General features: G+C 59.5%; 2 protein-coding genes across 5 annotated transcripts; both read right to left on the minus strand.

The window, feature by feature from the left end:
- Positions 1–433: 433 nt before the first annotated feature.
- On the minus strand, positions 434–5,013 carry ELMO3 (engulfment and cell motility 3). 2 transcript variants are annotated; one of them, XM_004431714.3, is made up of 20 exons: positions 4,738–5,012; positions 4,549–4,589; positions 4,384–4,456; positions 4,137–4,187; positions 3,759–3,928; positions 3,581–3,680; positions 3,326–3,477; positions 3,167–3,245; positions 2,990–3,040; positions 2,780–2,902; positions 2,560–2,691; positions 2,355–2,456; positions 2,142–2,250; positions 1,897–2,033; positions 1,629–1,792; positions 1,410–1,522; positions 1,213–1,317; positions 1,028–1,110; positions 855–941; positions 434–767 (listed from the first exon to the last, which is right to left on the minus strand). In XM_004431714.3, the coding sequence occupies exons 1-20, from the start codon at positions 4,813–4,815 to the stop codon at positions 555–557; spliced, it is 2,163 nt and encodes a 720-aa protein (XP_004431771.1). In that variant the 5' UTR covers positions 4,816–5,012; the 3' UTR covers positions 434–554. The 2 variants fall into 2 exon arrangements, with proteins under 2 accessions (XP_004431771.1, XP_087276240.1); XM_087420114.1 differs by having other exon boundaries at positions 2,780–3,040; positions 4,738–5,013.
- Positions 5,014–5,237: 224 nt separating this feature from the next.
- E2F4 (E2F transcription factor 4) lies at positions 5,238–12,187 on the minus strand. 3 transcript variants are annotated; one of them, XM_087420119.1, is made up of 10 exons: positions 12,023–12,187; positions 11,480–11,589; positions 11,177–11,338; positions 10,811–10,854; positions 10,029–10,090; positions 9,518–9,815; positions 8,832–8,960; positions 6,447–6,494; positions 6,228–6,272; positions 5,238–6,128 (listed from the first exon to the last, which is right to left on the minus strand). In XM_087420119.1, the coding sequence occupies exons 1-10, from the start codon at positions 12,155–12,157 to the stop codon at positions 6,013–6,015; spliced, it is 1,149 nt and encodes a 382-aa protein (XP_087276245.1). In that variant the 5' UTR covers positions 12,158–12,187; the 3' UTR covers positions 5,238–6,012. The 3 variants fall into 3 exon arrangements, with proteins under 3 accessions (XP_087276245.1, XP_004431770.1, XP_087276246.1); XM_004431713.3 differs by having other exon boundaries at positions 8,832–9,029; XM_087420120.1 differs by lacking the exon at positions 8,832–8,960.

Here is a 12,187-nt window from a genome sequence, read left to right on the forward strand (position 1 = left end):
AGGGCCTCTAAGTCCCACAAAGGACATAGGGCAGGGCCAAGCAGGGTTGAGGAATGAACTCAGACTGTCAGCAGCCCTCTGGAAACATGGTTCCCAGATTAGGCCTCTGTTAATGCTGCCCAGGAAGGCATCCACTTTGGGCAATACCTCCTGCCCTGCCAGTTCTCCCTTAACTGGCTGGCAGCCCCAACCGTCCCTTGGCTGGTGCCCCCAGACCACAAGCCATCCCTCTCTGTAGGCCCAGCACTGAGGGAGGCCGAGGATTCATCTTGGGGAAGGGCAACGGGGCCAGCCTATCACCACCCTCCTTCAGAATACAGCCCTTCAATTGTAGATGCCCAGATTTGCAGCCCCAAGGGGTGGCCCTACTCTGATGCCCCAGCTAAGTTTGAAGGCAGGCTTGGCCCACAAGGTTCAGAACTGGCTCAACACGTACCGAAAACCCAAGCAGACTTTATTTCTGCTGCAGGCTCTGCTGATCAGGATGTCTGACCTTCTCCACCCTTTGTGGCCACCAGCGTGGCAGCAGCCGTGGCCCTTGGCCAACCTCACTGTCAAGGTTCAGCGATGCTGCAGTCATAGCAGAAGTTGAAGTTGGTGGGGGGCGGGGGGATGGGGGGTGGCTGCTCAGGGATGGGCACATTCTCCAGCTCCAACAACCGCAGCTTGGTTTCCATGGTCAGCAGCTGCTCCAGGTCCAGCCGTGTCTGCTCACTGCCCATGGGACTGCCCAGCAGGGCACTCAGCCCATCTGTCCACAGGTCGAACTGGGGATGGGGCCAGGTGCATGAGTGCCTGCCCGTCTCTTCCCCTGCCCGTCTGCCCAAATTGGCTCAGCCTGCCCAGACACTCACCTCCCATTTGGAGGGGGCAATGAAGTTGAGGTATGCCTCCTCCTCCTCACGGTCGTAGCTGACTGAGAAAGCTAACTCATAGAGGTCCTGGGGAAGCAAGGGAGCCGGGAACACTGAGCAGGCAGCAGGGCAGGGGCAGGCAGGAAGGAGCCCCTGGCCCCCACTGCACTCACCTTGTTCTGCTTCCCGGAGCCCTTCTCCCGGACATGGGGGCAGTCCTTGCCTGTCAGTAGCGCCCTGATGTCGGCCACAGGGACTGCAGAAAGAAGGTTGGGCTGACCACGGGCCCCAGGTGGTCCAGGGGAATGGGGCGGTCTGAGGAGAGCAAGTGTCTGACCCCTGCCCCTGCCCTCCTTACGCTGCTCAGGCAGAGTCTCTGGGGCAGGTGGGCTGGCACCCTCCTCCACGTCCCCATACTGCAGCACCTTGTGATTGGGGGACAGGCAGCAGAACCACAGCTTGTCTGTGGGCAGAAAGGGGAAGAGGAAAGGAGTGATGAGAAGAGCCCTGACCCCAACCCAGCCACTCTCCGCCCGCCTCTGTCCACTCAATGACCCTGGCGCCTCCGGCTGCTGATCTTGCGGAAGAGTGTCCCCTCACACAGGCGGAGCAAACGCTGCTGGCGGATCAGGCCCATGAGCTCTGGCTTCAGCTTCTCCCGCAGCTCCCTGGGTGGGGGGAGGGGACTCACTGACCAGGAAGGACCTGGGGCAAGGCCCATGGGGCAGCAGGGGAGGTGGGGGCTAGGACTGGGACCCATCTCCACCAACTCACAGTATGGGAGGGGCCAGCGTGCCCTCCTGATGCAGCCGCTCAGTCTGCCGCAACCGCAGCACCTCCCCGTAGGTGAGCGCATTCACCTTGGTTCGGAAGAGCTCCAGGGAGCTGGGCTTCAGGGCCAGCGTGCGGGCCAGCTGCTCCCGCACCACTTGCATGACCTGGGGCCACCCCAATTCAGCTCATGGTCTGAGCTCTGGGCCCCTATCCAGAACAGCCCCCTGCCCTGGCCCAGATCTCCCTGTTCCCACACCACCCCCCTGACCTTGTCAAAGTCCTCCTGTGTGGCCCGCATCTCCTTCCAGGTCTTATTCAGCAGCTGGATGCTCACACAGAAGAGCTCATGGAAGCTCTCATCTTGGCCGAAGAACATGGGTGAAAAGTCCTGGGCTGTTTCGGAGCCTGGAGCGGGGGGGCAGGAGGGGCTCAGGGAGAAGGTGTGTGCAGCCCCTGGCCCTCTCTGCCCTTCCGTCCCCCGTTCCCAGACACACTGTACCCAGTCCCACTCACAGGGCTCCCCAACTCGGAGCAGCTCACACAGCAGCACGGTCAGCTGGATGCTGCTCCGGGCAAAGGGGCACTCATGCTTGTCCTCACGGCTGCTGTTCTCCAACACAAACTGGAGTGGTGGGAGCAGAGAATGCAGCATGAGTCATGGCTAAGCCCATGGGGACCCTGCCTAGACAGGCATCCTGCTGTACCTCACCCCACCCCATCACTGACCCTGCTGTAGGCACTGGGTGCGTGTCTGGAGAAGTAGAGCATGTTGTCCAGGGCCAGCAGGCCGGGGGGCACACGCTCCAGGTCCTGCCCAGGGTTGCTGTTCTGGGGGAAGGGGGACAGGCAGCTCAGAAAGGGCCCCAGCCCTCTGTAACAGCAGCAGCCCAGGACTGAGGCAGGGGTGGGGAGCTGGGTAGGAGTCACTCACGGAGAAGCCCAGTTTGCGGAATTCGCGGGCACAGAGGGATCGGCGACGGTCAGCACTCAGCCCAGCACCCAGGGACTCCCCCTCCTGCTCAAAGGCAGCCTGACGCAGGGCCTGCAGCTGCTCCCGCTGCTCCTGGGGGTCATTATTTGGGGGATTCAAGATTGTAGATTGAAGGCCAAGCGCCAGCTGCCCCCAGCCTGTGCACCCCAAAGGCACCCACCTGGCTATAGGGGTCCAGTGGCATCCGCATGCGCGGCTCCAGCAGCCCCAGTGTGAGGGACTGCAGTACATACAGGTGATGAGCCATCTCAGCGCCCAGTGGCGCTGCACTGTGGATGATGTTCTGCAGGACACCCAGTCCATAGTGTGAGCTTAGGCTCACTGAGAGAGGAGAGGTGGGGAGGGGTCTGCCTGGCCCAGTCTTTTCTACCTTGTAGATGAACTGGCGAAGGTTTCTCTGCCACAGGTAGTCAAGCATGTGCTGAGGTGGGTGGGAAGGGAACTTAGATGATTTAGCCCCACCATGAGTGCTTACCCTGTAGGCCCAGGGTGGAGCATAGTGCCCACCAGCTCCTGCCCGCCATCCAGCCACTAGATGGACACTCACCTTACGTTCAGGAGGGCTGGCCCCCTGCAGGAGAGCTGTCAGCAGTGCCATGGCCTTGGTTTGCAGCTGCTGGTTCATCCTGGGGCAAGAAGAGGGGTATCCATCCATCCAGGGTCTGGCTCTGCTCCCCTCCTCTGTACTCCATCCTCAGACACTTACACCTTTAGGTGCACCAGCAGCCTATCCAGTGGCACCTCACTCTTGACCAGCTGGCCCAGCGCAGGGCTGCTCAAGGTCACACTCTCCAGCAGCCGGAGGGCCAGGGGCTGCACAGATGCATCCATCAGGTTCATGTTCACATAGCTTACCACCTTTAAGAGGAGTAGGGGTTGTCACCACCTCACCACCATGGAAGGCCAGACCCTGATACCACCCCACTGCCCCCACCTGCTGCCCCTAGAAAAGCCCACCCACCTTCCTAACAAAGGGGATGCTGAGTGTCTCCCAGGACACCACGCCGTGCTCCATGAGCTCCAAGAAGGCCCTCAGTGCGAGGGCCAGCACCTCCCCTAGGCTGGGGGGACATCTGGGGCTGAGCAGGGCCAGATCAGGACCCCCAGCCCCACCATGTCCACCACAGCCCCGTGCTCACTCGTCCCCGTCTTCAATGATGGTGCCTAGTCTCTGAAGCCCATCACGGCTGATGACCTCCCGGGCAAAGGTTATGTCTGGGACCAGCAGCACGAGGTGTTGCAGGGATTCTCGGCGCCCTTCACGACTCCCACTCTGCAGCCCACCCAACAGCCACTCAGCCTCAAGGTCCTGGCAGGGGTGGGGGCAGGAGCAGAGGTGAGTAGGCTGGGCAGAGGTAAGAAGTGGGAATTGGAGGTGTGGGAACTCGAGTGTCCATTAGGTGGAGCACTGCGGGGATGTTGCTGGGACCTCCAGACCTGGGGCAGAGGCGCAGGCTGGCAGAAAGGAGGCATAGCAGAGGGGTAGGGAATGAGGGTGGGGGCGGGGGAGGCATTACTGGGGCAGTGCTGAGGCACAGGATGCTGCCATTCTTGATCTCTGCGCGGTTCTGGAGAAGACAGCAGAAAAGGGAGAGAAGTCAAGAAGGGCTCTGAGGATTGGTTAATTGGGGTTGTCAATGAGGGAAGATCTGGGAGTCAGTAAAAGATCACATTCCAGTCAGTGGGATGAGACTAAGAAATCAGGGCAAGGTTGGAAGGGGTCATAGAGTGGAATGTGGGGGCGGAGGGAGAGAGGGGACTCACATTCTCAGTGATATATCTCCTGTGCCCATCAGCAAACTGCAGGGCATAGCGCTCAGAGTGAGCCAGGCTCCACCTGGGGACAGTGGAGGCTCAGTGAGGCAGGTAGGGGGTGCCCCCTCCCTCCTGCTCTTCCCCCACCCTCTAGCCTGGCAGGCCGGCACTCACGCGTTGCACACCTCCTTCAGCACAGCGGCCAGGGGCTTTGCCTGCAGGTGGAGAGATCACTCATGGGGCCGAGAATAGGGAGGAGTTGAGAAGGATCCTGGGGGAGGGGTGGGGTGGGCTGTAACGAGGAGAAGGGGCCGACGCAGAGGTGGGCGGTGGGGTGGATGGAGGCGGGACGGGCCAGGTGACCTGGTCCAGCTGGATGAGCTGCGGGATGGCGTCACGCATCTGGACGGCGATCTTCACCACGTTCCGCGGGGGAGCCATGGCCCAGCCGGGGCAAGGGCCCCTGCACTTTTCAGACCATGCAATCTCCTGCCGAGGGCGCACCTGGCCCGGGGTCCCTGGGGACGAGGAGGGCGTCCCTCTGTCCGCGGCCTGGCCCCCGTGGCCCGCACTCACGGCCCAGTCTCCCACTCCTGGCCAGGCGCCGCGGCCTTCCCAAGGGAACCGAGGCTAGTTCCGGGTTGGAGTCCCGGGAGTAGTAGGGTAGGACGGCTCCTGCCCTGCCCTGCCCCGCCCCCAAGAGGCGGCCCCGCCCCACCCCAAGGTGCGGCAGGTGGGGGCGGGGAGGGCAGACTGCCGGCGCCACCACACCACACCTCCCGTTCCAGCAAGGTGACCCACCCAGTCCCACCACCCATCCAGCACAGTCCCAGAGAGGGGCCCCGAAAGAACCAGATCAGAGATAGCCTTAGGCACGGTCTTTATTCACTTGGACACTGTACAAATATTACAATTTCCTTTTGCTGCAAAAAGTATAAAAATAATCTTTATATAGGAATCCATTCATTACTGCAAATCTTTCTAAGTCTCTGCAAATGGCTCTAAATGACGGTAAATGAATAAACAAGACAGGGGGCTATGGGACAGCGGGAGGTTGGGCCAATCCTCAGGCATTCACCCACCCAGATTCCTAGCTAGAGACCTCTGTTCCTTCCTGTCAGCACCCCCACACCTACACGTTCTCAGGGCTGAGGGCCCCGCACAAGGGGGGCACATGGAGAGGCCCAGGAGGAGCTGTAGGGTTAGGGGGTGGAGAGACGTGAAGGAGGCTAGGGGTGGTGCTGGCAAGTGCCCAGCTCCACCCCAGCTTCCCTCCTGGAAGGGGGAGGGGCTGGACAAGCTGACCGATAGGGTGATGGCGGGTCTTCAGTTCTGTGCCACTGGGTGGCAGCTGAGCCTGGGCTCTGGGAGGGCTCGGGGAGGGCACAAGGTGGGGGAAGGCCCCAGAAAAGGAGAGGCAAACACTTTGGCTCCACGGTGGAGGGGGCTGAGCCCTTTTACACTGCTCTCCCAGCACAATACAGGTGCCAGTGCAGGAGTGGGAGTTGTGGCCAGAACTGTGCACTGAGGGAAGGCTGTGGTTCACAAGCTGTGTAGGGGTGGGGTGGGGGGAGTTCCCCAGGCAGCCCCTAGGTCAGACAGTCTGTGTCCCAGCCACACAGGGCACATCCCTGTCAGTCAGAGGTTGAGAACAGGCACATCAAAGAGGTCACAGACACCTTCACTCTCGTCCAGGTTGTAGATGTAATCGTGGTCTCCAGGGGGCGGAGAAAGGCGGAGGAGGGGGGCAAACACTGCAGAGAGCACCAGGCTGAGGCCCCGGGCCAAGGCACAACCCAGCTGCCACCCAACCCCCTGCCCACACCCATCCCCCACCTTCCTGGGCCACCCACCTTCTGAGGACATCAGCTCCTCCAGCAGCTCCGAGCTCATGCACTCTGGGGAAGGGAGGAAAGCCCATGAAGGAGACACCCAACCCACCCACCCATCAGAAACTTTACTCTCTGCCCAGGTACCAAGCACAACATAAAGTCCTCAGAAGGGCAAGAAAACAGCTGTGAGACCAATGAGCTGTGCCCCTTACCCCAGCCCCAGGAGGAATGCAGCCCTACCTCGTGTGGGATCGAAGATTTCTGACAGCTCTTTGGGGAGTTCCAGAACTAAAAAATAAGAAAGCCATGTTCAAGGACACAGAGATCCAGTCTGCTCCCACTCTAGCCTCTGCTTTCCTCAGATCCTATACCACCCACCCTGGGGCTCCAAGGAGCTGAGATGAGGCCCTGCCCCAGGCCAAGCTGGCATTGTCTGTCAGTCTCCCCTGCTAGGTCCAAATTCCTTAGTGTTGAGCCCAGGGTACCAAAGGCCCATTGCAGGTGACTGGCACAGCCCTTCTAACTCAAAAGGGCAGCAGACTGCTCCCAGCGGGCAGACCATGTCTCATAGAGGATGCCCCGTACATCCCCGCCCTTGCTGAGCACCTGCTCAATGTCAGGCTCAGAGACCACACCCCAGGCCAGGTCACCTGGCAGAGGAGGAGGCAGACACTTCAATAGGGTCTATGCTACAGGGTGACAACTCTGCTGCAAAGGTCTGACAGGGAGGTCACACTTGGGAAGCACAGGAAAAACAAACTGGAGAGGATTTCTGGGGCTGGCTCACAAGGAACTTCATGTGCCAGGTTTAGGGGCTCTGGTTTTATCCAGGAGGCCTTAGGGAGCTGTTAAAAGTACTTTTGTAAACACAGAGATGCCACAGTCGGGCTGTGTTTCAGATAGATCCTTGTCAGCTAGGGTAAAGAGGAGGGTGCTAAAGAATTTAGGATTGGGGCCCGCCCCGTGGCGTAGCAGTTAAGTGCGCGTGCTCCGCTGCTGGCAGCCCGGGTTCGGATCCTGGGCGCGCACCGATGCACCATTTGTCAGGCCATGCTGTGGCAGCATCCCACATAGTGGAGGAAGATGGGAACGGATGTTAGCCCAGGGCCAGGCTTCCTCAGCAAAAAGAGGAGGATTGGCAGATGTTAGCTCAGGGCTGATCTTCCTCACAAAAAAAAGAAAGAAAGAAAGAATTTAGGATAGAGGTGGCCGGCAGTGATCCTGAGTGTTGATGCTACATGAGGCCACTGATGGCAGATATCTGGGACAGAACTTACTTAGCTGATGTGGGGTAGGGAACAGAAAGAGAAGAAGGGAGAAGGAGATGGAACTGGAGTGACACCCAGGTGTCAAGCCTGGGTGACTAGGGCCAATGGTAGGGTATACACAGAGGTGGGAAAGCAAGTTCCAGTTGAGGACATGTGGGAATGAAGTGCCCACTGGATGTGCAGAGGAAGGCACGTGGACACAGGGGTGTGGAGTTCAGGCAAAAGACCTAAGCAAGACAGAGGTTGGGGATTCAACTACCCAGAACTGGGGCCCTCCACAGGTATGGAATGGGACAGAAACCTGGGAAGTGCCAATGATTAAGGGAGCGCCAGGGAGAGATCACAAGGAGAAGCCAGTGAGAGAGAAGAGCCAGGAGCTGGCATCATTAATGCCAAAGGAAAAGAAAAGCATCAACATGGAGAAAGACAGCACAGAGCAAATCAGCCTAGAAACCTGTTGGACCTGGCAGTCAGGGCTGGGAAACTTATCAAGAACAGCACTGGGGGCAGGCCCCGTGGCTTAGCGGTTAAGTGCACGCGCTCTGCTGCTGGCAGCCCGGGTTCGGATCCTGGGCGCGCACCAATGCACTGCTTCTCCAGCCATGCTGAGGCCATGTCCCACATACAGCAACTAGAAGGAAATGCAGCTATGACATACAACTATCTACTGGGGCTTTGGGGGAAAAAAGATAAATAAATAAAATTATTAAAAAAAAAAAAAGAGCAGCACTGGTACAGTGGGGGGGGGGGGGGTGCAGGGGTCCTGACTGCTGCAACCTGGAGGGTGACTAGGAGACCAAGATATGGAGTGCAGTGGAGTGAAGATGACTTTTTCAAAGAGTCCAGAAAGGAGACAGGGCAGGTGAGAGAGGGGGACACAAAGAACGAAGTGTCACTGACTGCGGAGAGACTTAGCAGTGTTTATGGGCTGAGAGGAACAAGTCCTGGAAGAAGCAAACACTCAAGTTGCAGAATGGAGAGGAGACACGAGGCAGATGACATCACCTCTCCTGGGAAGGCGCTGCCCACCTTTGGAGCCTGAGGGCCATACCACAGCCCCTTCCCCAAGAGAGTACTTATGGCTTCTTGAGACCTGAGTCGAAAGGGTGGCAGGCAGAGCTTGAGAGAGGGCCAGTGAGTTCTGTCAGCCCAGGAAGGGGGGCAAAGGGGCATCAGCACCCAAGATGGAGGCGAGGCTCCTCACTCTGGCTGGCAGAGCTCTGGTCTCAAGGCAGGGGTTGATGGCAGGGGGCTGGCCCTGGGGCTGAGAAGACAGGAGAGCTGGGTTCCAATTCTGTTTCTGACCTACGACTGGCAGAGGCTGGGTTCTCCCTGCTTCCAGGGAACAAGTACTCACCGCCTGTGGGGTCTGCCTTGATGGGCTCAAAGGAGGTAGAAGGGTTGGGTCCGGATGAACTGCTATTGCTGCTGCTGCTGCTGCTGCTGTCCAGCAGGGCAGAGGACTGCAGCGGCCGGGTGTCCAGTGCTGTCGGGCCCAGCGGGAGTGAGCTGAGCTCACCACTGTCCTTGCTATCGGTTCCAGGGCCACCACTCACTGCAACCACATCCCCCGAACCCAGTCACTTGGGGGCAGGAAGTGGGATATTGAAGCTGGGCATCCTAGAACCCACAGCCAGGATGACTACATTCCTGGTTCCCAGGCCCAAGGCACTGCCAGTCACCTCTGAAGAAGTAACCTGGAAATGAGTCACTGAAGGAGACAGGGGCATGAGGCCTGCAGGAGAGAGACTCATGGACCACTTGGCTGCTGTGACCACATTTCAAGAGGGGCTGCCAGGGCAAGTGAGACACAGGTGGATCCGGGGGAAAACTGCCACCACTAAGGCCCTTTCACACAGTCAGAGCTTCTCTGTTAAAAAGGGCTCATCGGATGCCATAGCAAGGGGAAGCCAGTTAGGGGCCAGGAAAGGGACAACCCCCACAGGGTCTTTTCCAACTCTGAGTATGGCATTCCACAACACAGAAGTATTGCCTCTTGGGCCCCAGAGATCACCCTATAACCAGCTGCCCGTCGTGCCTCACCTGTGATCTCAGCAGCTGGACTGGCCACCCCTGGGGCTTCCGTGCTGCCGGGGACAGGATTAGGGGTGGTCACCTGGGGACTGCTTGGGCGTGAGGCATCCTGGGGCTGGGCCAGGGCAGGCTTGGGCAGAGGCGAAGGGGTAGAGACAGCAGGTGGGCTCTGGAGCAGATCTTCGGGTGGTGGCACAGGCACTGCCACGGGTGGTGAGCTCCATGCCTCCTTGTTCACCAGCAGCACCTCAATGGGGCCACTCACACTCTTCAGGTGAATCTGGTACTTCTTCTGCCCATTGAGGCCCTGGAGGTGGGGGACAGGTGGAAATGGAAGCAGGCTTGGCTCCTGCCTGACCTGGGGCCAGGGCCACAGTATCCTCTCCCACCCCAGGCTGCCCGTCCTCCTAGATAACCCCAAACCCCAGGCACCCCCCTACCTGCCCCACCCGGGACTTATCGGGTTCCACAGCCAGCACCCGCCCTCAATCAACCCCGCCTGCCTGGGCTGAGCACCCACCTCTGGGATGGGCACCTCCAGGCTGGTGCCTGATGGGGCCCGGATGGCCAGGAGGGTGTCTCCTACAATGACAAGGAGGATAGGTCAGGGCCTATGGGCTCAATCTGAGCTGGGAATGGGGGTGCCTATCCCTTGGAACAAGGATCATGGTCTCTGAGGGGGTGGACAGTAGGCCTTACCCATACTCCATGGTGGCTGAAGCAGAGAACTAAACCTTTTCTCCTCCCAAGAGCCCAGGGGTCAGTAACCAGTAAATCTAGTTTCAAACATGAGGCAAACACTAGTTTCAAAGACCGCTGGCCTTGGGCATCTCACTTCTCAATTGATAGGGCTGCTGCTCCCTAGGTGTAGGTGTTCAGGCCAAGGCCAACATCCCTTCCCCAGGACCAATCTGGGGGATGCAAGATGGAGAAGGAACAGTTCCTGTATTCACAATGCAACTAACTACAGGTTGGAAATGGGCACCCTTGCCCCCTGCATACAAGCGTGCACACATACTCTCCCCCTTATGCCTGTCACGCCTGAGAAGCCATACTCGGGGACAGTGCAGATGGTGGCTGACCTGGGATCCAGCCCAGGATTCTTGTACCCTCTCAGTATGGTTGGCCTCCACAGGGTCCCAGTGACCCTCAAACCCAGGACTTACCCTGCCTGGTTCCTCTTTGGCAGGCCCCAGGAGCCCTCTTAAGAGACGGAACTCTCCTTGGGCACTGAGGCCACTGCTCAGAGCTGTGGCTCAGCCCATGCCCTCCCCCATCTCCCCCTACCCAGGCTCTGCTCACCAGCAAAGCATCTGCAGATGTCCTCGTGAGTCACGTAGGCCAAGGTGTGGGGGTTAAGGAGAATGGCTGATGCCCTGCCTATGGTGACAGATGGCAGACCACAGAGAAGACCCAGCTCTTTAGCAAAGGTCTGACATACAAACCCTCAAAGAAAGTCCTGGGCCTTGGGGTCTACATGGGGAGGGATCACAGGCCAAGACGGGTAGGGGAGGGGCTCTGAGGAGGGAGCCCCAGGCTGGGAGCTGGCCAGGAGCTGCAGGACCATCCTCCCAAGAGTAAAAGGGCCTAGGGTACCAGAAAGCAAACCCAGCTGGACTAGAGGGCCCCTCGCCCACTCCCTGGGAGCAGGGACTGCCAGGAGGATATCAGCTGTTCTGCACGTCCTCTGTGACGTTCCGGATGCTCTGCTGCACCCACACCTTGTGCTGGTCCAGTTCTTGCTCCCGCTGCTGCAGCTCCTCGATCTCTGCCTTGAGCTCAATCAGCTTGTCCGCAATCTCTCGGGTATTGCAGCCAGGCCCCACGCCTCTGAGCCCAGGGAACCAGGCTGAGAGGGGCTGCCAGGAACTCTGGGTCCCATGGCCCCTACTCTCTCCTGTACCCTCCACCCCACACCCCTGACACTTCCGGGTAGGAGATCCCATCGCCCTCCCAGGTGTCCCCACTCACTTCCACTGGATGCTATTCTTGGATTTTTTCTCGATCAATCCGATCCCTTCCAGCACGTTGGTAATGTCGTAAATCCGCCGCTTCTGGCGCACAGCTAGGGTGTCAGCTGCCTGGCAGACAAAACGGAGTGGAGGACGCTGAGCCGCACTCTCAGGTGTACTCCCAGCTACCTTGAGACTTGGTCTGGAGTGGTCAGGAAAGAGGGTGGCCGGGGCCCCAACCCTCCTCCCAGGCACTACAGCAACTCAGGACCGCGGCGCGGGAAGTGTCCTGGCACAGCCTAAACTGATGTTCTGATGCTGTTCTCCCCACAGCAGCCGGGGAGGGCCACGAGGACCAGCACCTGCAGCCCCGAGCCTGACACAGCTGACGCCCAATAACCTCGCCGAATGAATGAAACAGCTCCCGGCCTCCCTCCTGTGAGAAAGCACACAGATGGCGGCCTATTCTCTGGGGCTCAGCGGGGCCGCCCCGGGGGGTTCCCGCTACCAGCCACAGGCCTGGTCCACCATCCTCCCTGTCGCCCCTTAGTCCGGGCCGCACCAGCTTGAGGTCAAGCACGCCGTCCTTGGCCTCCTGCAGAAGCGACACGAACTTGGTGGTGAGAAGTCCCAAGCTCTTCTCATGCCGGCTTGGGGTACCCGGGGGCGGCGGCGCCTGTGGCCCGGCCTCCGCCATCGCGCCTGCCCGCCGCCTCCCCTCAGCCAG

The sequence above is a fragment of the Ceratotherium simum genome, chromosome 30 (genome assembly GCF_057802395.1).
Source record: "Ceratotherium simum simum isolate JZ-2026a chromosome 30, ASM5780239v1, whole genome shotgun sequence".
NCBI classification, from domain to species: domain Eukaryota; kingdom Metazoa; phylum Chordata; class Mammalia; order Perissodactyla; family Rhinocerotidae; genus Ceratotherium; species Ceratotherium simum.